The sequence below is a fragment of the Rhinopithecus roxellana genome, chromosome 12 (genome assembly GCF_007565055.1).
Source record: "Rhinopithecus roxellana isolate Shanxi Qingling chromosome 12, ASM756505v1, whole genome shotgun sequence".
Taxonomy (NCBI): Eukaryota; Metazoa; Chordata; class Mammalia; order Primates; family Cercopithecidae; genus Rhinopithecus; species Rhinopithecus roxellana.
In genome coordinates this window covers 49416753-49441204 of record NC_044560.1, presented here as the reverse complement: position 1 = coordinate 49441204, position 24452 = coordinate 49416753, and the positions used below count along the sequence as shown (strand labels likewise).

Below are 24452 nucleotides of genomic sequence, written 5' to 3'. Positions count from 1 at the left end.
TTCCTTGCTCCCCACACCCGAACTAGTGGCTTTAGAATAGCTTTGCTGTTTTTCACTTATTTCTTGTCTGTAGCACTAGATCCCAGGCTTACCGATTATGCACACTTTAGATAACTTTGGGTCAGCTCAGTACTGAACTTAACAAATGGCAAGTCAGGAATGCCATCAAGACTGAAGAATGTTGGAAGATAAGGATTATATAGACACCACTGTGCTTATTGATACACACTGTGTTGTCCCATAATTGGATAGGCCAAAATGAGTTGACACTGGAAGAGGTGTTTTAATATTGGAACTTATAAAATGTTTAGAAATGTTGTCCTATCTGAGTCAGACTGAGATAGGTACGTATGTTTTCTTTCTCTTCTGAGTAACACTGGGAAATAGTTATGATTGGGAATAGGTCTTGGTCCCAATAACCTCATATATACACTAGGGTAGACCTTGCAGAGGAAGCCAGCACCAGGGCATGCGACCATGAAGCAAAGGGGTTCAGAAGAACTAGTGAGTCTTCAGATGGCCAGAGGCAAAGGCTGAGATCAAGCCTCAGGTCCAAGAAGCCAGAATAAGCCTGAAATAATTGAGTGAGAAATGCAACATTACTAGCATGGAGAAGAGGCTAGGGGAAAGGCAGGAGCAAACCCAAGGGCTGGGGGTCTGAAGATGTTGCCATCACAAGGCAGCCCCATTTTAATGGCCTCTAGCCACAGGGTCTGCCATTGAAAACTGTAGGAGTAGACAGATGCTGGATGGAAACCCTTGACCCCAGGTCTTTGCTCCCTTCATGAAGGAATCTAAAGCAAAGTAGAGATTTTTTTTTAAATTTAAACTTTATTTTTAATTGTCAAATAATAATTGTACGTATTCCTGGGGTACATAGCGATGTTTCCATACATATAATGCATAGTGATCAGATTAATTAGCATATCCATCTGAAGCCTTTTTCATTTCTTTGTGTTGGGAATGTTTAATATCCTCTTTCTAGTGAATAGAAACTATATAATACATTATTGTTAACTGTAGTCATCTTACAGTGGTATAGAACAGGGTTCCCCAACCCCATGGGGTTCTATACCACCGTAGGATGACTAGGATTAACAATAATGTATTATATAAGTACTGGTCTGTAGCCTATTAGGAATCTGGCTGCACAGCAGGAGGTGGGTGGTGGGCTAGTGAGCATTACCACCTGAGCATCACCTCCTGTCAGATCAGCAGTGGCATTAGCTCCTCAAAGGAACGGGAACCCTGTTGTGAACTGCGCAAGTTAAGTTGCACGCTCCTTATGAGAATCTAATGCTTGATAATCTGAGGTGGCACAGTTTCACCCTGAAACCATCCTCCTGAGCCCCTACCCCTGGAAAAATTGTCATCCACAAAACTGGCTCTTGGTGCCCAAAAGTCTGGGGACCGCTGGTATAGAACAGAATTTATTTCTCCTACCTAGCTGTAATTGTGTATCCTTTAACAGATCTCTCCCTATCTTTTTACATGTCCTTTGATACCTATGCTCTATGGACCCCCTATAATATTTCTTCATTATACTTATCCTTCATAGTGATTATTAGAGTGAGCTCTTCATGGATTTTTCTCTCTTACCAGACTCTAAGCTCCATGAGGGAAGAGATAATATCTATGCCTGGTACATAGTAGGAGCTTAATAAATATTTTTGGAAGGAGAGAGATAAAGAGGGAGGAGGGAAATAAATGGCTCTTTTGCTTTTTTTCTTCATGCCAGGGCAACACTCAGCTTCTGAGGTATGCACAGCAAAGCTCTTGCTGACACGGGTGTGGCCCTTTGCTGCCTCACTTCCAGCCCTGGGCACATGCAGTTCTTTCCACCTGGCGCAGTCCTCCTCCTCCCTGCTCTATACTTGCCTCTGCTTCTAATTCTGCTTCTTCCTCTTTTTCTGGTCTCCTGCAGCCTAATCATCCTCCTGACACATTCTTTCTTTAACCATCTGAATGCTTTCAGTATGGTTCCTGTGAGCTCTGAATGTTCTGGAAGCCATTGTTTTTGTTTGTTTGTTTGTTTGCTTTGATAATTTTGGATATTTTACTCTTGCTCATTATGGAATGACTTTACAGCTGAACTCTCAAAACCAGACCTCATTTTCCCAACTTGAGAGAACATCTCATTGCTGTCCCTGTGTCCTTGCCTATGGCATGCATCTCCCGAACACCCTTTTTTTAACCAGAACATCCTCACAGCAAGCCTAAGGCAGCTAACTCTTTGCTTCCTACAGTTCTGTGTTTCTTGAGCTCTTTCATCTGTTTTATTTTCATATTTTTCCTTTGTTAAGAAAGGGAGATAACAGACAAGATAAACACGAGAAATTAAATACCTCAAAATTACTGTACTTTTTCACTTGGAGTAACTGGCCTTTGCAATGTTTTGTAAATATCTTTCCCTGAGTGGGCCTGAATAAGTATGTAGTTAACAAGCATGGACTTTTAATTGATCAGGGCAGGTTTTGAACTTCTGTCCTCCTCTTTCCTAATGATATAACCTCCAACGACTTAATCTTCTGAGCCTCAGTATTCTCTTCTGTGAAATGGAAATACTAATAATAGTATCCTCACAAGTTTGTTGTGATATTCGGTAACACATAAAATTCCTTTACATAATGCCTGGCGTATAATAGGGACTAAATAAGCTGTCACTTGTTTTCTTTCCTTTCCTCCTTTCTCTCATATTGCCTCTAATTATTACCGTCCTTATTTTTTAGGGGACATATTCAAATCTGTGAATCCAGAGGCTTCATCGCAGTCTTGGAATATTTTGGTGGCAACTTTAAGATCTTTTGTTTTCTGACTCTTAGATCTCTTTCTTTTGGTGGCATGGGAAAATTCCCTCAACTCGATTATTTATTCAGTTCTTTCATGCTCCCCATATTGTCATGGCCATGTTTGAATCATGTTATCGGCAAGTCTGACCGAAAAGGCAATTTAATATTGCCCTGTGTTGCATCATTGCATATATTATTTCGGCCTGTCACGGGCCTGTCAGCAAGTCTTGATGAAGTACAGAGCCAATAGTAACAGGTCTGAAATCTGACAGCTCTTTAACAGAAGCTGCTGCGATTGGTGCAGTGGTATTTCTTCAGAAATTAAGGCCTTCTTGGTCTCTTTGTTGATACAATTAGCAATCCAATCCAAGTCATTTTATCTCCCCACAAGCTGTATCTTCAGGGCTGGTAATTCAGTCTGTTGCATGGCTTGGAAAAACAGAGCCATCCGAGGCCTGTGATGTACCAAAGGCTGCAGCCAGGAATATCTTGGTAATTTATCCTCACTCTCAGCTCTAATTATTCTGTTCTTCACTAGCTGGTTCGATTGAGACTCTCCAGGTTCAGCCTTCCCTAAGCAGAGAACAAAAGGTTTCCCTTGAAAGTGGGGGCCTGGCAATGTCAGTACAGTGAGCTGCGTATAAATAATGCAGCAGCGCCGGCTTCATTTTTATAAAATCTTGGTGTAGAAATGCATGAGAATGATCAGGCCCCTGGAACTCAGCAGGCATGTGCTTTTGATGTGCGCCTTGCTCTGAGTAAAAGCAGGAGAATAAAAAGTTCTTGTTTGTGCTGAGGCTACTTCATGGTCTCTGGCTGGGATTTTGGTGACCCTTTTGCTTTGTTTCTGATAGAGTCTGGATGCTCCTACCTGCCTAGGAAAACTCTGATATGTATATAGAGGGAAATATCTTCAGTAACTATTTTCTGATTGAAAGTAAGGATGATGAAAATACAGATGCTGATTATAGTAGCTTTACTTATATTAGCTTTACTTATATTCCCTCATTTTAATCCTCCTAAGGTTAGAGTGATCTGGCTGGGCTATTTTCGCTATACCCTCTGCTCTCCCAATTAGCCTTATATCTTTTCTTTTTTCTGGTCAGATTCCCCAAAAATAAATATTCAGGGTGTGAACCTAGCAGCCAAAGCTCTGGGAGCTGAGTCGGGGAAAGGAGCTTGAGGGCCAGCCTGCAAAAAAGCAGATACTGAATCAGTCTGTTTTTGTCAAGATACTCTACGCTTACCCGGGCCTTTTACCGCACCTCTCTGAAGGTGGATGATATGGTTTGGCTGTGTCCCTACCCAAATCTCATCTTGACTTGTAGCTCCGGTAGTTCCCATGATGGGAGGGACCCAGTGGGAAATAATTGAATCATGGGGGCAGTTTCTCCTTCTACTGTTCTTGTGGTAGTGAAGAAGTCTCATGAGATTGGATTTTTTTTTTTTTTTTTTTTTTTTTTTTTGAGACGGAGTCTCGCTCTGCCACCCAGGCTGGAGTGCAGTGGCCGGATCTCAGCTCACTGCAAGCTCCGCCTCCCGGGTTCCCGCCATTCTCCCGCCTCAGCCTCCGAGTAGCTGGGACTACAGGCGCCCGCCACCGCGCCCAGCTAGTTTTTTGTATTTTTTTTAGTAGAGACGGGGTTTCACCGTGTTAGCCAGGAGGGTCTTGATCTCCTGACCTCGTGATCCACCCGCCTCGGCCTCCCAAAGTGCTGGGATTACAGGTTTGAGCCACCGCGCCCGGCCGAGATTGGATGGTTTTATAAGGGGGAAACCCCCTTCACTTGGTTCTCCTTCTCTCTTGTCTGCTGCCATGTAAGATGTGCCTTTTACCTTCTACCATGATTGTGAGGCCTCCCCAGCCATATGGAACTATGAGTTTATTGAACCTCTTTTTCTTTATAAATTACCCAGTCTCAGGTATGTCTTTATCAGCAGTGTGAAAATGGACTAATACATTGGACCTTAGTACTCCTCTTCCATAGTGTGGGAGAAGTAGTACCCTGATAGCTCATAGTGAGGTCACATGGGATGTAATTACTTCCTAAACATACTTTTTGTACCATCTTGCTGTTTTTAGCCTCACTTTTATCCTCACTTTCAGGGGTGGTGAGCGCCACCACCTCCTGAACTTTTTGGGTCTCTGGAGAGTAATCATTTTGCTTGTGGGTTTTTCCTGCTGCTGGTTTTACCTTTCTCAAGTCTACCAAGAGAGTTACTACTACCATGGTTTTTGGCTTTTAGATTTTTGATGCTGTCATCTTCTATCCTGTTCTCATTGTGGGTTTTTGCCTCTTTGAAACATTCTTGTACAGCCATTTTGTTGGAATTTTTTAAAGGGCGCAGAGGTTAACATGTGTAGTCAAGCTGGCATCTTTAATCAGAAGCCTCTTTTTGTTTTTATACTTTTTGAAATAGGAAAGAAGGTCTACTAGAGATCTGGCGTGCATTTGTGTCTTGGGCAGTAGGTGATGGGAGGAATGTGAGGTAGGTAAAACAAGGAGAGCATTGTCCAAAGGCTCTCCTGGTTCCATTGAGATAAATGGTCTATGCAAGGAACCTAGTGTTTTGCTTGCTACTGCCTCTGGGCACTCCAGGAGTCTTAACTTTTGTCTCTTCTCCAGCCTGCATACAGAGCAGTATCTAAAGATCTAGGCTTTATAATAGAAGCAATTAAAAAGTGATTAGGAACCTGAAAGCTTCCTTCTGTAACTGCCATCTGAAGGTTTTTATTCATTCACTTAATTAACATGCATTGAGCTCTCAAAATTTGCTGGAGTAGCATTGTGCTTACTCATCCACATAACTGGATGAAAAAGGCAGATATGGACCCTGCTCTGGGAGGTTGTGACCTGACCTTATATACTGAAATTTCCAGAAGGCCAGATAGAGCATCAAGAAATGAAACAAATAAAATAAAATATTAACATTATTTTGTGATAATGAGATAGATCCTTCAGTACCTCCTGGTCTTCCCCACTTATACACACTCATGCCTAAAATAGTCCACAGTTCTGGACTCCTTTAGTGGGCCAGATCCTTTCATCACCATGGGCTGCTGAGACCACTGAAATTTCAGGCAAACCTATAAAACAAGGGCAGCTTTAGGTGACAACATTCTATCATGAATCCTTGATTTCATATACAGTTTTTGCATTACATGTTTGCTAGTGGTAGGCCAAAACAAAAGAAGAAAAGATTTAATTTTAGCTGAATTCAAGTTACCTTTCTAAAAATTATGATTTCTTCTTTATGAGTCTTTTTGGTGAATTGACCCTTTTCTCAATATGTAATATACTTGTTTATTCCTGGTAACATTTCTTGTTCTGAAGTCTATTTTGATATTAATATAGCCACCTCAGCTTATTAATTATTAGTATCTGCATGCCTTATTTATTTATTTATTTATTTATTGAGACTGAGTCTTGCTCTGTCATCCAGGCTGGAGTGCAGTGGCACAATCTCGGCTCACTGCAACCTCCGCCTCCCGGGTTCAAGCAATTCTCCTGCCTCAGCCTCCTGACTAGCTGGGATTACAGGCACACACTACCACGCCTGACTAATTTTTTTTGTATTTTTGGTAGAGACGGGTTTTCACCATGTCGGTCAGGCTGGTCTCGAACTTCTGACCTTGTGATCCACCCACCTCAGCCTCCTAAAGTGCTGGGATTACAGGCGTGAGCCACCGTGCCCAGCCTGCATGCCATATTTTTTGCATCTTTTTACTCTTTATCTTGTATTTTTATGTTGAAAATAAGTGTTTTTTGTTTGCTTGTTTGTTTTGTTTTGTTTTGTTTTGTTTTTATCCAGGCACTGTGGCTCACCTCACACCTGTAATCCCAGCTATTCACAAAACTGAGGCAGGATGATTGCTTGAGGCCAGTAGATAGAGACCAGCCTCAGCAACATAGCAAAACCCCCATCTCTAAAAAATAAAAAAAGAAAAAGTAATCTGGGAATGGTGGTGTGTGCTTATAGTCTCAGCTACTCAGGAGGCTGAGGTGGGAGGATTCCTTAAGCTCCAGAGTTAAAGGCTGCAGTGAGCTCTGATCATGCTGCTGCACTCTAGCCTGTGCAACAGAGTGCTCTTCTCTAAAAAATAAAATACGTTTCTTTTAAACTCCATATAGTTGGGTTTTATTTGTATTCAGCTTTATGATCTCTGCTTTCGCATTGGAGATTTTAGGTCATTTACATTTATTGGTTGAGTTTTAATCTATTTTCTTTTTCTGTGTTCCATATGTTCTATATAATTATTCCCTTTTCCTGTCTTCTCCAGATTACTTAAATATTTTTTAGTATTCCATTTTATCTCCAAAAAGTTTTACCTCTTTTTTACCAGTTTTCATAATTTTAATGCCTCATTATATATAATACACTTTCATATCTTCCTGTGATTTGTGCTATTATTTTCATATGATTTGTTCATGCATTGGATTGTATAAAGATTTAAAGTCAATTATTTTTTAAAGAAATCTAAAATGGAAAATTTATGTCACTTATATTTACTCACATTTTAGCAGTTCTGATACTCTTCATTCCTTTGTGTGGGGTTCACATTTCCATTTGGTATCTTTTTTTTTTTTTTTTTTTTTTGAGACGGAGTCTCGCTCTGTCACCCAAGCTGGAGTGCAGTGGCCGGATCTCAGCTCACTGCAAGCTCCGCCTCCCGGGTTCACGCCATTCTCCTGCCTCAGCCTCCCGAGTAGCTGGGACTACAGGCGCCCGCCACCTCGCCCGGCTAGTTTTTTGTATTTTTTAGTAGAGACGGGGTTTCACCATGTTAGCCAGGATGGTCTCGATCTCCTGACCTTGTGATCCGCCCGCCTCGGCCTCCCAAAGTGCTGGGATTACAGGCTTGAGCCACCGCGCCCGGCCTCCATTTGGTATCTTTAACCCATGTAGTTTCGCTTGAATTATAAAATGTTCTCCTTCTCCATCCTCCTGTGTGAATATACAGAATTGAGTTTGTTGATTGCATTGATACCCTTTAATTTCCCAGTAGTAATAATAACAGCTATTATTACTCTTATAGTTTACATGTCTCTTCACGTTCTGAAAGTACAATAACATCTTTAAATAGAATTGTCTTTTTTCAAATGCTTTTTAAATTTTAGAAGCTCTCGTTTCATATATTTCATATTACATTGTTTGGTTCATAAAATATTATGAATGGTAGTTTTCTTGGACTGAGCATTTTGTCATTATGAAATATTCTTCTTTTCCTTGTTTAATATTTTTAATCTTGATTCTACTTTGATACTTGTCATTTAATTTTTTTTTGTTTTTATGTTATGTTTTTGTAGAACATTTTTAAAAGAAAACTGTATCACATTTTTAAAAATCTGAATTATAAACAAGGTATAGCTTAATTTTAACGACAGTATGATTAATCTTATCTTTTAACTGGTTGTGGAATTCAGCCCATTCACATTTGATGAAATTAAGATAATTGACCTTATTTCTTCCATTTTATTTTGTTTTCTATTTATATTACATCACTCCTCATTCCCTTTCCTTTTTGTTTTGTGTGGTTTATTGGTTCCACTGGCTTGATAATTTTTTTCTTTATTCCTTGTTACTTTGACAGTTCTACTAAGTTTTTTGTTTCTACTAGTGGTTACATTCTCATTCCTTAGAACCAACAATAAACTTATGTTCTGCCTAAACATGTATATGCATTTCAAGGAACGCTTTCTGTGTACCCTTTCTCTAGACTCTTGCTTAATATTTGCTTACTTAATGTTTATTTTCAGTTCCAGACTGCTACTAAGTTTTTTTGGGTTTTTTTGTTTCTTTTTTTTTTTTGTAGAATAACAGGCCTATTGTGTTTTAAGAAAACTCAATATTACAGATTCCTGCTTACATTATTATTATCCACTTAGATTTAAATATGTATATGCCTATATTTGTATGCATATATGTATATGTTTAAGCATATTATGCACACACATGCATATATATACATACATGCATGAAAGAGACACATACAGAGAGTGAGAGAGGATCTCAGTGTCTACTGGTTCTTCTAGTCTTTGATTTCCACCATATTGAGAAAGGTGCTCCAAATCAATTGTTATTTGGTTATACTCTTTCTCAAGTATTATTCTCAGAGAGTGCTTATGGGAAGTTTACTTTTTGAATCCTTGTGTGTTGAAAATGTTTTTTTTTTTTTTTTCCCTGACAGCTGAACAATATTTTGTCTGGGTATAGGATTCTTTAATCAGTTTCTCTTAATAGTTTATACATTATTCCAGTGTCTTCTACATTCCAGAGTTGTAGATGAGATTCCCTTAGCTAGGATGAATCCTTTGTAAGAAACCTATTCTCTCTCTCTGGAAGCTTGTATAATTTTCTGTTTACTCAAGTGTTTCCTGGATTTACTTCTTAGACTTAATGAGACTTTTAATCTGTGGGCTTGAATCTTACTTCAGTTCAGTATAATAAAATACCTAGCACTATATTCATTTAATTATAATATCTCCTTCATCTGTTCTTTTCTTTTTTTTTCATTCCTTTTCTCTCTCTTTAAAAAGAAAATATGTTCTGGAATCTCATGTTAGGCTTCTGAAATCTGTCCTCCAAGCCTCTTATCTCTTCCATCATTATGTCAATCTCTTTGTATCTTTGCTACTTGTAGTAAGATATTTCATTTACTTGGTCTTCCAGAGCATTAATTTGATTTTCGTTAGTGTCAGTGATTTGTCAGTTTTTCTGTGCAAATTTTAAACTTAAAATCAGTGTTTATGCTTCCAGAAAGTGTTTTCTGCATTCTTCTGATTCCTCATTGTTTTCATCATTGAAATATTCTACCATATTTTTCATCATTTCTACTTCTGTGGGACTTGCCTCTTATAGATGCTCTATGGGATCTCTCAGGTGAACTAGTCCCATTAAGTTAGTTACAGTTTTTGTTTGGCCTACTCATTGATAAATGCTATTTTGCCTTTCATATAAGTTTTTAGAATCCATTCTGCATTAACAAATCTGAAAGCAGTGAAAGGTACAGCAGTTCCTGCCCTGTCACTTGGGCTGGCAGTCACCCAGTCGGCCAACAGCAAGTGGCCCCTTCTTTCCTCTTAGAGCACCCTTGGTGGAAGCAGCACTTCTCTCTGGCTGCCAATCTTAGAAGGAACTCAGACTGCCAGTGTAGCCCTGACTGTGTAAGACCCCTATGTCTAATTCTGATTTTACAAACCTTTGGGTGGGGGTGACTAGTAGGTACAGCTTGCCTAAAGGTGAATAGTTATCCAAAGAGGGCAAGTTGCTAAAACACTTCAGGAAATGTCAAAACTGGTCTTAATAGAAGACTCAGGGAGGGGTAAGCCCTTTGTTCTGCTACTAGTACCTTGCCTTTACCCACTAACAGTATAAACAAAGTCCTATATTTTCTCTCTCTCCTAGAGAGTTTTGGAGTACCTGTGGCTTCGGTTGTACTCACTAAACTTTACCAGTTCTGCTGCTTAATAGCACATCCATATTCCCCATCAGTTTGATTTAAAGAGACTCAATGAATTGGACCCTAATGTTGTTTGAATAATCCTGATGAAGGAGGTAGTTGCCAGAGGCATCTGTGGCCATAAAACTTCTGTAGTCATCTTCACTCCAGGCATACTCTCTTATTTTAACTTCTTGTAAAGACCAAGACATCCCTAACTTTCCCTTTATTGGGGAAAAAATCTGCTTGGAAAAACAGTTATGCTGTGAAGTGAGTTTTTTAACTATTGCTGTATTATGAACCACAACCAATGCTTGTTAGTTTAATACAGTAATCATTTATTTGGTTCATGGTCAGCTCATTTAGGCTGTGCTATGCTAGGCAATCCTTCTGGTCTCAGTTGGACTCACTCACTGGGGTCTTGGCTGACTGATCCACGTTGATCCAAGACAGTCTGGAGGTATCTGATCCAGATTGAGCTCAACTGGCTATTGCCCTGCTCCATGTTTCTCTTATCCTCCTCATGGGACCAGTGGACTAGCCTAGAATGACCTCATGGCAGTGCCAGAGGTGCAAGAGAGCAAGCAGAAACACATAGAATCTCTTGAGGCTTAGACTCAGAACTGGCATGCAGTTGCTTCTGCTTCCTTGTTTTGGCTAAATTCAGTCATGTGACAGAATCAGAAGTCAGAGGTAAGGAATCAGAATCAAAGGTAGGAAAGGAAGCCCTGCCTACAGTGTGGGGGACAGGAGGAGGAGGAGGGTGCAGTACTACAAAGTTACATGGCAAAGAGCGTGGGTATGTGGAGAGATGAAGACTTGGGGCCACGAACTCAGCCTTTATCAGCTGTTGAGAAATATAGTGCAATATTTTAAACTTACAATGGTACCTCAAGAGAGAGAGCCATGAGTTTATCTTGGAGGTAGCAGAGAAATTTCACAGAGGAGCTGACACTGGAATTGGACCATAAGGACGACTTGGAGTTTACCAAGCAGACAAGCATAGGTGAAAGGAGTAATAATCCATTAAGATGGAAGGAAAAGTCAAAGTAGAGTCACAGTGCTCTACAGATAAGAATGGGGACATCTGGGGATTGAGGAGTTACCCTATGTGATTGGATCATTGGAAACAATCCTTCTATACTGCCTTTTGCTCCCCAATATTACTCTTGCCAGGGAGCTATCATACCTCCCCAAAAGTTGGAATTTCAGATGTCATGCCAGGAGGAGTTAGCATATTGTATACTCTTTAGAACATGTTACATAGGTGGGCTCTCTTCTCTACTTATTAACAATGTATGTTGCTTAAAAAAGGTGAGTAATTTAGCATGTTTCTATAAGTGTTAGCATTTCTTCAGTATATTTATGCCACTTAGCATAGCTCAACGTGTTCTGCGATCTGTGCCATATCTAACAAAAGCATTAATGATAAGGGACATTTGTTGGCTTTCAAAAGACGTTTAAGCGTCACTCAGTGCTACCACCTCCATGAACCCCTCCTTGATTTTCCTCCCCCTGTCTACCACCAGATTATGTCAGGTTCTTCCGCTAAAGGCTTTCATTTCTCCCTCTACTTCCTTCAGAGTATTTATAGCTATTTGTTAGTATATGATTTTAATTGTGATTATTTGATCAATTTCTGTCTCTCCAATTATACTTTCAGCTTCTGTGACAGCAAAGGACTAGATATTTTGCACACCACTGGTTTCCTGGATCCTAGCATAGTGCCAGAATCATAGTAACTGAATACTAAACATTTACTGAGTGAGTGAGTGAACGCATGAGTCTATGTGAATGACTGAATGAGATACATCTAGACTATTGTCCTTATGAGATAGGTTTTGGGTTATCTTTAAAATTGCATGAACTCCCAGGTTTACCATTTACCTACCATGTAATAGACAACCCATTCATTCTTTAATGTTTCCATTCAGTCAGTATTTATTCATTGTGGCTTGTCATAATCCTGAATGTGAATGAGGTATTTGTGATACAGAGAAGAGTAAGGCTGATTCTGTGCTGATGGAGTTGCTGGGTTAGTGGGAGAGACGGTGAAATGAATGGGCAAAGACAGTTGCTATGGTAAATTAAGATAAGGATATGTCCGGATTAGAACTTGGAGAAGAAGCGTTTCACTCAGTCTGCCCTTCATTGGGTCTTCCTGAGAAAAGACCATCTGAGCTGAGTCATGAAGGCTAACTAAGAATTAGGTGCATAATGGGCACGACTGTTCCAGGAAGAATGAAGCAAAAGGGTTCAGTACACAGGGAAATGGGAAGTCAAGGCTCACTATAGCAAACTCCAAATAATTCAGTATTGCAGTGTGAGAAGGCAAGGGTGGGGATGGCCAGAACAGAGTGACTGTGGATATGGGCACAGTTATATCACAAAGGGTTCTTTAAGCCCTGCTATGCATTGGACTTTGTCCTGAAGTTAGTGAGTAGCAATTGAAGGATCTTAATCAGAGACTGATATAAAATATTGTATTGTATAAAGTTTACCCTGGGCACAGTATGGAGAACAGATTACAAGGCTGTAGGGGAGCAACATAAAGAAGCAGTTACTCAGCATGATAAGGACTATGGTAGAAGACATAATCCATGCTCTGGGAAATCAGAAGAGGAGTGCCTAACCCAGAACTGGAATCTCAGCCTAGGTTTAAGTAAGAGTTTGAATTATCATAGTGAAGAGGCTGGGATGAGTTTTCCCAACAGATGGGGTTAGGGCAGAGACACTTAAGTGCGTAAGAACGACTTTCTTCAGAGAACTGCAAGTGACTTTTTATTGTTAGACTATAGAATATTAAGGGTGAATTGATGAGAAATGAAGCTGGAAAGGAAAGCATCCAGCATTCAAATCTTCCTCCTACTAAATACTGCTTTAGACTGCAATGACTGTATCATTTATTATCTCCACCAGACACTTCAAACACTTTTTTTTTATCATAGAAACTTTTGAACATGTAGCGAGAGTAGTATAATTAACACCCATGAACCCATCACTAGGTCCCAACAGCTACCCATGACCAATCCTGCCCTTAGCCACGTGCCATTTACTTCTCCTTCTCATATTACTTAAAGCACATTCCAGAGACCATATCATCTTATGCAAACATTTTCAGTATGTATCTCTAAATGATAAGGAGCCTTCTGTTAACATAACCACAACTACCAATATCATATCTAAAATTTCATAATAATTAAATTTTTATCAAATAGCCAGGTTGTAATTTCTAATTATCTCACAAATGTCTTATAAACATAGATGTAAATACAAATATTCACATACAGTTTGTTTAATCAGGATCCAAATAAAGGACTGAAAGGACTGAGACTTTTTTTTTTTTTTTTTTTTGAGACAGTCTCACCCTGTTGCCCAGGCTTGAGTGCAGTGGCATGATGTTGGCACACTGCAACCTCTGCCTCCTGGGTCCAAGCGATTCTCCTGCCTCAGCCTCCCAAGTAGCTGGGACTAGAGACATCCACCACCACACCTGATTAATTTTGTATTTTTAGTAGAGACGGGGTTTCACCATGTTGGCCAGGCTGGTGTCCAACTCCTGACCTCAAGTGATCTGCCTGCCTTGGCCTCCCAGAGTGCTGGGATTACAGGCGTGCACCACCATGCCCAGCCAGGGCTGAGACTTTTGAAAGTGAAGGAAGGTACGATCCATAATTAACAGGTATCCATGAAGACTTTTTACCTAAGCAGGGATGTGTCATTATCTACATTGGCTTATTCTACTTCTTTAACACCTCTGCAGATACCGGGATGGGTATTTTGCAAAATATAAAGGAAGCCTCACTCATATGATCAGTTCTATATCTCTTCTGTTTTCTTAGGTCTCTCTGCTCCCTGGTGTGTAAGTGGACATACTCAGCAGAGAGAGGCTGGGACGACAGTTTCTGGAAAATGATTGGTTTGGAAGACTTTGTTGCAGATAATTACAGCAAAATAGGTAAAAGAATAAAACATCTGTAGAGTGATTATGTGCACTGGAGGATCTTGGTGGGTTTGTTATTATTGTGGTTTGTGTGTTTGTTGTTTTTATATGCATTAAAATACAGGAATGAAGTTTACTTTTTCCAAGACAAATGAGTTAATTATGACGGGTAGGCCATGACTAGCAGGCTCTTGCCTTAACATTTATATGAACTGAGTGGAGATACATGCTATGAAAATCTGCATTGAAATATAGAATCAGAAATTGCGCTAGGCGTGGTGGCTAACACCAGTAATCCCAGCACTTTGGGAGCTGAGGCAGGCAGATTGTTTGAGCCCAGGAGTTCGGGACCAGTCTGGGCAACATGGCAAAACCTCATCTCTACAAGAAAAATACAAATGTTAGCCTGGCGTGGTGGCACGTGTCAATAGTGTCAGCTACTCCGGAGGCCGAGGTGGGAGGATTGCTTGAGCCTGGGAGGCAGAGGAGGTTGCAGTGAGCTGAGATGGTGCCACTGGACTGTAGCCTGGGCAACAGATAGAGCAGAACTCTGTCTTGAAGTGGGGGAAAAGAGAAGAGAGAGAGAGAGAGAAAGAGAGAGAGAAATTTGTTGGGCTAGACCGAGGAAGATATTTGCAAGGAGTATCTTGGGAATAGCATACTGAAGGGGCTGTGTATGGACTGCTTCCAGTCAGTACTAGAAAAATAATTTTATAAATTAGGTTCACAGGACAAGGCAAGGCTATGAACAGGTAAAAAGGCCTTTTATGTGAGTAGTAAAGTACATCTTCTATGCCCCAAGCACATTTCTCTGTGCTTGTATGTACCTTGTTTTATGTATTTCTCACAACTACTGACAAAAGCACTGTTGCATGTTTACAGATGAGAATCAGAGAGATTAGTAACCTTGCCTAACCAGGCACGGAATCAATAAATGGTAAGTCAGGATTGAAATTCTCCCACTGGGAGGACCTTGAAGGAACTAATATTTTACTGGAACACAAATTTCAGCTTCAGTTACCTAATGGTTTAAGTGATTTGTAAAATGTATATGCCCTCCAAAAAATTAGTTGTTTTTTGCTGAATATTCCCATGGTATGTTGAAAATAGCTTTATTAGCATATATATTGATTACCTGTATATGTATCTTGATTCCTCACTAGACTGTGAGCTCTTTGACATAAGGATTTTCACTTATTTACCTTTGTATTTCCTGTCCTAGCGCAGGGCATGGCATATTTTCATATTTCAGTGACTTTTTGTTTAAAATACTGAGATGATTGGTACTAGGAGGTTGGCACTCTTTGCTTTAAAAATCTTTAATGATATTTACTGATTTTAACATTATCTTTGGCAGTTGAGTACAACTTCAACTCTGACTTTCTGATTATTGTTATATTTTTCTGCTCCTCTTCCCTGCCTCACACATGACACATGTTTAATTAGTATATTAACTCTGCTAATGGAGCAGTATCTACAAGAAATATTCATTAGAAGTCCATAATGTTAATCTAGCAGAAAATTTCCAGAGTAACTTTATTAGATTTTTTCCCTGTTAAGTTAATGGATTTTTAATGGATGTCCTAAGGAGACATATCATTAAGCAGAATATTGCTGTACGTGAATTAAAACTTACCCATTTATCAAAATTAATTGTGTGATGTTTCCTTTGATTTTCACTTCTGGGGACCTGAGCTTGTAGTTTCAGTGTGAACCCAAAGTAGAAGATATTTAAGAGGCTGTTTATTCTCAGTTGTGACTTTCAGAAACTTCTCTGGAAGCTACCTCTAGACATTCTTTAGCAATTCTTGGAACTATGAAAAATGAATCTGAAAAGCCTCCCTATGAAGTGTTAAACATTTCCAATGGCCTCATTGCCCGTCAAGATGTGGACAATATAGTGTGAAACCTTTTAGCAGATTTGAGCATTGAGCATCCTGGATTTGAGCATTAATACAATTACCATAATTTGCTCCATGTGGAGCTTTTAGCCAAGCATTTACCAGGCTTCCTGGGCCCATGCAGTAAATAAATGCTTTCCCCGAAAACTGAACACCTCAGCAACTGATGGTCTTATGGAGGAATTTTTTAAAAATGAATTATTTATGAAGTGTAAGTTAAGGATCAAATGCAACATTTATATGGTGCATTTCAAGGACAGGAGAAAAAATTTACAGGGTTTAAGTAACTACATGCAAGTTTCTAAAGCTAAAATGTTACTACCTAGTGCCTTCTTTCAAGGAGGTATTTGGATGGCTTGGTTTGGGAACATTATACAAAGTAAGGAAAAATAGTTTTGTGCATCGAAAGAATATAGTAGAAATGTCTTTACAGTTGAATAGAAATTTCTTTACAGTTGAAACTGTGCAAATTGACTTAATATTCAGAACTGATGGAGAAAAATGAAACACAGTTTTTGGGTAGGGGATTATATAGCCCTACTGATAAAATGATCTGTGTTCAATAAAATCATCCAACAAACTGATCTGTGTCAATAAATTTTGACCTTTAGTTCCACATGACTAATTCCCAGGTTACCTATCTAATCCTAAACATCTATCAAAAGCACACAGGAAGGAAGAGATCAGCAGGGAGAAAGGACCCTTAGGAAGATAAGCAACATCCCACCTGTTCTGATTGATTATCCAGGTGCCATTTCAGCATGCCCCAGTTGCCTTTTTAATTTGTGGGAAAATCTCTTTGTTCTACTATTGGGGTAGCCCACTTTATGAAAATTCATGTGTTCAACATGGCTGAATTATAGAGTGATTATTTGCATTACTAACAGGGTTTGTCATATAAAGGGATTCAGTGTATTAGCTTATAGATCATTCCTTTATTTGGGACCAGGGAAGCCAGGCAAAGAATAAATGTAAATTCCAAGTCCAAGAAGTTAGTTAAGTGTTAAGTGAGAGGCAGAAATGAAGATAAAGGGCAGGAGACAAGTTTCTTGAGAGGAGGGAGGCTGCTTTTAAAATGGGTTTCCTCGACCCGGGAAGCACATGGGGTTGGGGGATTTCCCTTTCCTAGACAAGGGAAGCCGTGACAGACTGTACCTGGAAAACCGGGACACTGCTACCTAAATACTGGGCTTTTCCAACATTCTTAGCAAACGGCACATCAGTAGATTATATCCTGCTCCTGGCTTGGTGGGTCCCATGCCCATGGAGCCTTGTTCACTGCTAGAGCAGCAGTTTGAGATTGAACTGTGAGGTGGCAGCAAGGTCGAGGGAGGGGCGTCTGCCATTGCTGAGGCTTGAGTAGGTAAACAGAGTGGCTGCAGAGCTTGAACTGAGTGGAGCCCACCTTAGCTCAACAAGGCCTACCTACCTCTGTAGACCCTACCACTGGGGGCAGGGCATAACTGAATAAAAGGCAGCAGAAACCTCTGCAGTCTTAAATGTCCCTGTCTGACAGCTGTGAAGAGAGCAGTGGTTCTCCCAGCACGGTGTTTGAGCTCGGAGAACTGGACAGACTGCCTCCTCAAGTGGGTCCCTGACCCGCATGTAGCCTAAATGAGAGACACTTCCCAGTAGGGGCTGACAGACACCTCATACAGCTGGGTGCCCCTCTGAGATGCAGCTTCCAGAGGAAGGATCAGGGAGCAGTATTTGCTGTTCTGCAGTATTTGCTCTTCTGCATCCTCCGCTGGTGATACCCAAAAAACAGTGTCTGGAGTGGACCTCCAGCAAATTCCAACAGACCTGCAGCTGAGGAACCTGACCATTAGAAGGAAAACTAACAAACAGAGAGGAATAGCATCAATATCAACAAAAAGGACATCCACACCAAAACCCCATCTGTAGGTCACCATCATCAAAGACCAAAGGTAGATAAAACCACAAAAATGGGGATAAAACAGAGCAGAAAAGCTGAAAATTCTAAAAATCAAACTGCCTCTCCCAAAGGAACATAGCTCCCCTCCAGCAACGGAACAAAGCTGGATAGAGAATGACTTTGACAAGTTGACAGAAGTAGGCTTCAGAAGATCGGTAATAACAAACTTCTCCGAGCTAAAGGAAGATACTTGAACCCATCACAAAGAAATTAAAACCTTGAAAAAAGATTAGACAAATGGCTAACATAATAAACGTGTAGAGAAGACTTTAAATGGCCTGATGGAGCTGAAAACCATGGCACGAGAACTACCTGACATATGCACAAGCTTCAATAGCCAGTTTGATCAACTGGAAGACAACGTATCAGTGATTGAAGATCAAATTAATGAAATAAAGTGAGAAGAGAAGTTTAGCGAAAAAAGAGTAAAAAGAAACAAACAAAGCTTCCAAGAAATGTGGGACTATGTGAAAAGACCAAATCTACATTTGATTGGTGTACCGGAAAGTGATGGGGAGAATGGAAACAAGCTGGAAAACACTCTATAGGATATTATATAGGAGAACTTCCCCAACCTAGCAAGGCAGGCCAACATTCAAATTCAGGAAATACAGAGAACACCACAAAGATACTGCTCGAGAAGAGCAACCCCAAGACACATAATTGACAGATTCACCAAGGTTGAAATGAAGGAAAAAATATTAAGGGCAGCCAGAGAGAAAAGTTGGGTTACTCACAAAGGGACACCCATCAGACTAACAGCAGACCTCTCAGCAGAAAGTCTGCAAGCCAGAAGAGAGTGGGGGCCAATATTCAACATTGTTAGAGAAAAGAATTTTCAACCCAGAATTTCATATCTAGCCAAACTAAGCTTCATAAGTGAAGGAGAAATAAAATCCTTTACAGACAAGCAAATGCTGAGAGATTTTGTCACCACCAGACCTACCCTACAAGAGCTCCTGAAGGAAACACTAAACATGGAAAGGAACAACTGGTACAAGTCACTGCAAAAACATGCCGAAATGTAAAGACTGTCAATGCTAGGAAGAAACTGCATCAACTAACGAGCAAAATAACCAGCAAATATCATAATGACAGCATCAAATTCACACTTAATATTAACCTTAAATGTAAATGGGCTAAATGCTCCAATTAAAAGACACAGACTGGCACATTGGATGAAGAGTCAAGACCCATTAGTGTGCTGTATTCCAGAGACCCATCTCACATGCAGAGACACACATAGGCTTAAAATAAAGGGATGGAGGAAGATCTACCAAGCAAATGGAAAGCAAAAAAAAAAAGTAGGGGTTGTAATCCTAGTCTCTGATAAAACCGACTTTAAACCAACAAAGATCAAAACAGACAAAGAAGGCCATTACATAATGGTAAAGGGATCAATTCCATAAGCAGAGCTAACTATGCTAAATATATATGCACCCAATACAGGAGCACCCAAAGAGATTTGGACTCCCACACAATAATAATGGGAGACTAACACCCCACTGTCAGTATTAGACAGATCAATGAGACAGAGGCTTAACAAGATGTTCAGGACTTGTATTCAGCTCAGCACCAAGGAGACCTAATAGACATCTACAGAACTGTCCACCCCAAATCAGCAGGATATACGTTCTTCTCAGCACCACATTGCACTTATTCCAAAATTGGCCACGTAGTTGGAAGTAAAACACTCCTCAGCAAATATAAAAGAACAGAAATCACAACAAACTGTGTCTCAGACCACAGTGGAATCAAACTAGCACTCAGGATTAAGAAACTCACTCAAAACTGCCCAAATACATGGAAACTGAACAATCTGCTCCTGAATGACTACTGGGTACATAATGAAATGAAGGCAGAAATAAAGATGTTCTTTGAAACCAATAAGAATAAAGGCACAAAGTACAAGAATCTCTGGGACACATTTAAAGCAGTATGTAGAGGGGAATTTATAGCACTAAATGCCCATAAGGGAAAGCAGGGAAGATCTAAAATTGACACCCTAACATCACAATTAAAAGAATTAGAGAAACAAGAGCAAACACATTCAAAAGCTAGCAGAAGGCAAGAAATAACTAAGATCAGAGCAGAACTAAAGGAGATAGGGACACCAAAAAAACCTTCAAAAAATCAGTCAATCCAGGGGCTATTTTTTTGAAAAGATCAACAAAAGTCATAGACTGCTAGCAAGACTAATAAAGAACAAGAGAGAAGAATCAAATAGATGCATTAAAAAATGATAAAGGAGATACCACTGCTGATCCCACAGAAATACAAATTACCATCAGAGAACACTATAAACACCTCTATGCAAATAAACAAGAAAATCTAGAAGAGATGACTAAATTCCTGGACACATACACCCTCCCCCAACTAAGCCATTCAAGTTGAATCCCTGAATATACCAATAACAGGCTCTGAAATTGAGACAATAATTAATAGCCTACCAACCAAAAACAGTCCAGGACCAGATGGATTCACGGCTGAATTCTACCAGAGGTACAAAGAGGAGCTGGTACCATTCCTTCTGAAACTATTCCAATCAGTAGAAAAAGAGGGAATCCTCCCTAACTCATTTTATGAGGCCAACATCATCCTGATACCAAAGCCTGGCAGAAACTCAACAAAAAAGGGAATTTTAGACCAATACTCCCTGATGAATATCAATGTGAAAATCTTCAATAAATTTCTGGCAAACTGAATCCAGCAGCACATCAAAGAGCTTATCCACTACGATCAAGTTGGGTTCATCCCTGGGATGCAAGGCTGGTTCAACATACACAAATCAATAAACATGATCCATTGCATAAACAGAACCAAAGACAAAAACCACTTGATTATCTCAACAGATGCAGAAAAGGCCTTTGACAAAATTCAACAGCCCTTCATGTTAAAATCTTAATAAACTAGGTATTGATGGAATGTGTCTGAAATAATAAGAACTATGTATGACAAACCCACAGCCAATATCATACTGAATGGGAAAATCTGGAAGCATTCCTTTTGAAAACTGGCAGAAGACAGGGATCCCCTCTTTCACCACTCCTTTTCAACATAGTGTTGAAAGTTCTGGCCAGGGCAATCAGGCAAGAGAAAGAAATAAAGCGTATTCAGTTAGGAAGAGAGGAAGTCATTGTCCCTGTTTGCAGATGACATGATTGTATATTGAGAAAACCCCATTGTCTCAGACCAAAATCTCCCTAGCTAATAAGCAACTTTGGCAAAGTCTCAGGATACAAAATCAATGTGCAAAAGTCACAAGCATTCCTATACACCAATAACAGAAAAACAGAGCCAAATCTTGAGTGAACTCCCATTCACAATTGCTACAAAGAGAATGAAATACCAAAGAATCCAACTTACAAAGGATGTGCAGTACCTCTTCAAGGAGAACTACAAACCACTGCTCAACGAAATAAAAGAGGACACAAACAAATGGAAGAACATTCCATGTTCATGGATAGGAAGAATCAATATTGTGATAATAGCCATACTGCCCAAGGTAATTTATAGATTTAATGCCATCCCCATCAAGCTACCAATGACTTTCTTCACAGAATTGGACAAAAGTACTTTACAGTTAATTTAAAAACTACTTTAAAATTAATATGGAACCAAAAAATAGCCCACATTGTCAAGACAATCCTAAGCCAAAAGAACAAAGCTGGAGGCATGACGCTACCTGACTTCAAACTATAGTACAAGGCTACAGTACCCAAAACAGCATGATACTTGTACCAAAACAGAGATATAGACCAATGGAACAGAAAACAGCCCTCCGAAATAATACCACACATCTACAACCATATGATCTTTGACAAACCTGACAAAAACAAGAAATCGGGAAAGCGTTCTCCATTTCATAAATGGGGCTGGGAAAACTGTCTAGCCATATGTAGAAAGCTGAAACTGGATCCCTTCGTTACACCTTATACAAAAATTAACTTAAATGTTAGACCTAAAACCATAAAAACCCTAGAAGAAAACCTAGGCAATGCCATTCCGGACATAGACATGGGCAAGGACTTCATGTCTGAAACACCAAAACCAATGGCAACAAAAGCCAAAATTGACAAATGGGATCTCATTAAACTAAAGGGTTTCTGCACAGCAAAAGAAACTACCATCAGAGTGAACAGGCAACCTACAGAATGAGAGAAACATTTTGCAATTTACCCATCTGACAAAGGGCTAATATCCAGAATTTACAAAGAACTTAAACAAATTTACAAGAAAAAAAATCAAACAACCCCATCAAAAAGTGGACAGAGGATATGAACAGACCCTTCTGAAAAGAAGACATTTATGCAGCCAACAGACACATGAAAAAATGCTCATCATCCCTGGTCATCAGAGAAATGCAAATCAAAACCACAATGAGATACTATCTCACACCAGTTAGAATTACCATCATTAAAAATTCAGGAAACAACAGGTGCTGGAGAGGATGTGGAGAAATAGGAACACTTTTACACTGTTGGTGGGACTGTAACCATTGTGGAAGACAGTGTGGCGATTCCTCAAGGATCTAGAACTAGAAATACCATTTGACCCAGCCATCCCATTTCTGGGTGTATACCCAAAGGAATTTAAGTCATGCTGCTGTAAAGACATGTGCACACGTGTGTTTATTGTGGCACTATTCACAATAGCAAAGACTTGGAACCAACCCAGATGTCCATCATTGATAGACTGGATCAAGAAAATGTGGCACAGATACACCATGGAATACTATGCAGCCATAAAGAAAGGATGAGTTCATGTCCTTTGTAGGGACATGGATGAAACTGGAAACCATCATTCTCAGCAAACTATCGCAAGGACAGAAAACCAAACACCGCATGTTCTCACTCATAGGTGGAAATTGAATAATGAGAACACTTGGACACAGGGCGAGGAACATCACACACTGGGGCCTGTCATGGGGTGGGGGGAGTGGGGAGAGATAGCATTAGGAGATATACCTAATGTAAATGACGAGTTAATGGGTGCAGCACACCAACGTGGCACATGTATACATTTGTAATAAACCCGCACGTTGTGTACAGGTTTAAAGTAACTTAAAGTATAATTTTTAAAAAATTGCAAGTAAAGAATCTTGGCTGGGCGTGGTGGCTCATACCTGTAATCCCAGCACTTTGGGAGGCCAAGGCAGGTTGATCATGAGGTCGGGAGATTGAGACCATCCTGGCTAACACGGTGAAACCCCATCTGTATTAAAAATGCAAAAAATTAGCCAGGTGTGGTGATAGTCGCCTGTAGTCCCAGTTACTCGGGAGACTGAGGCAGGAGAATGGCATGAACACAGGAGGCAGAGCTTGCAGTGAGCCGAGATGACACCACTGAACTCCGGTCTGCTCAATAGAGCAAGACTCTGTCTTTAGAAAAAAAAAAAAAAAAGAGTCTTGACCAATGAACTAATGATAGGTATATACTGTTGACATAAATGTGCAAAAATCCTAATAAAATACTGGCAAACTGAATCCAGCAGCACATCAAAAAGCTTATCCAACACGATCAAGGTGATACGCCACCTGAACAGAGCCACCTGAGGCAAGAGTGCAGTATTGTCTTTGGTCACACCGAATCAAAGTTCAGGGATCTTCTACCTGTTGTTGGAATCTGGCTAGACTTTGGAACCTGCGCAATACTGACTTCCACCCATTGGCTTGCCAAGAAGTTGAGACAAAGAGAAAAGAAGTCACCTATACTTGCCTGAAGCAAGCTGCACTTGATCAGCTTGATTTATGAACTCAGAGTCCACAGGACTGAATACAGGTGGCTCAAGAAGAAAGTATTAATTCTTTTCTGCTGCTATAACAGAATACTTGAGGTTGTGTGATTTACAATCAGCAGAGTTTAATTCAGCTCAGGGTTCTGGAGGCTGCAGTGTCCAAGGGTGCCAGTAACTTCTGGGAATCTGGTAAGGGCCTTCTTGCTGCATCATCCCATGGCAAAGGGTGCAAGAGTGTGAGATTGCACACACAAGAATGAGAGTGGGCAAGAGGGGTCTGGGCTTTCTTTTACCAGAAGTGCCTCCTAAGACAATGGCATTAATACATTCATGAGGGCTCATGGCTTAATCACATCTTAAAAGTCTCACCTCTTAATACTGTCCCAATGGCAATGAAATTTTAACATGACTTTTTGTTTTAATGTGCTGAGCTTTTCATTTTTTCTTAACTTTTAAGTTCAAAGGTGCAAGTGCAGTTTTGTTACATAGGTAAACTTGTGTAATGGGGGTTTGTTGTACGGATTATTTCATCACCCAGGTATTAAGTGTAGTATCCATTAGTTATTTTTCCTGATCCTCTTCCTCCTCCCACCCTTTGCCATCCACCCTCCAAAAGAACCCAGTGTGTGTTATTCCATGTGTTCTCATTCTTTAGCTCCCACTTAAAATGTGAGAACATGTGTTCACGTGTTTTCATTCTTTAGC

At 40.0% G+C, this 24452-nt stretch overlaps 1 protein-coding gene across 11 annotated transcripts in view; it reads left to right on the top strand.

Annotated features, from left to right (window-relative positions):
• The window catches only part of FGGY (FGGY carbohydrate kinase domain containing), a 447226-nt gene that overhangs the window by 140534 nt on the left and 282240 nt on the right, over positions 1–24452 (top strand). For all 11 annotated transcript variants that reach the window (XR_748250.2, XM_010365749.2, XM_010365751.2 and 8 more), the window contains one exon: positions 14073–14188. Coding sequence is in view for 10 of the 11 variants with exons in the window: in XM_010365749.2 (XP_010364051.2) it covers positions 14073–14188 (116 nt within the window). In the remaining variant the exon portion in view is untranslated. The remainder of the gene's footprint in view (positions 1–14072; positions 14189–24452) is intronic.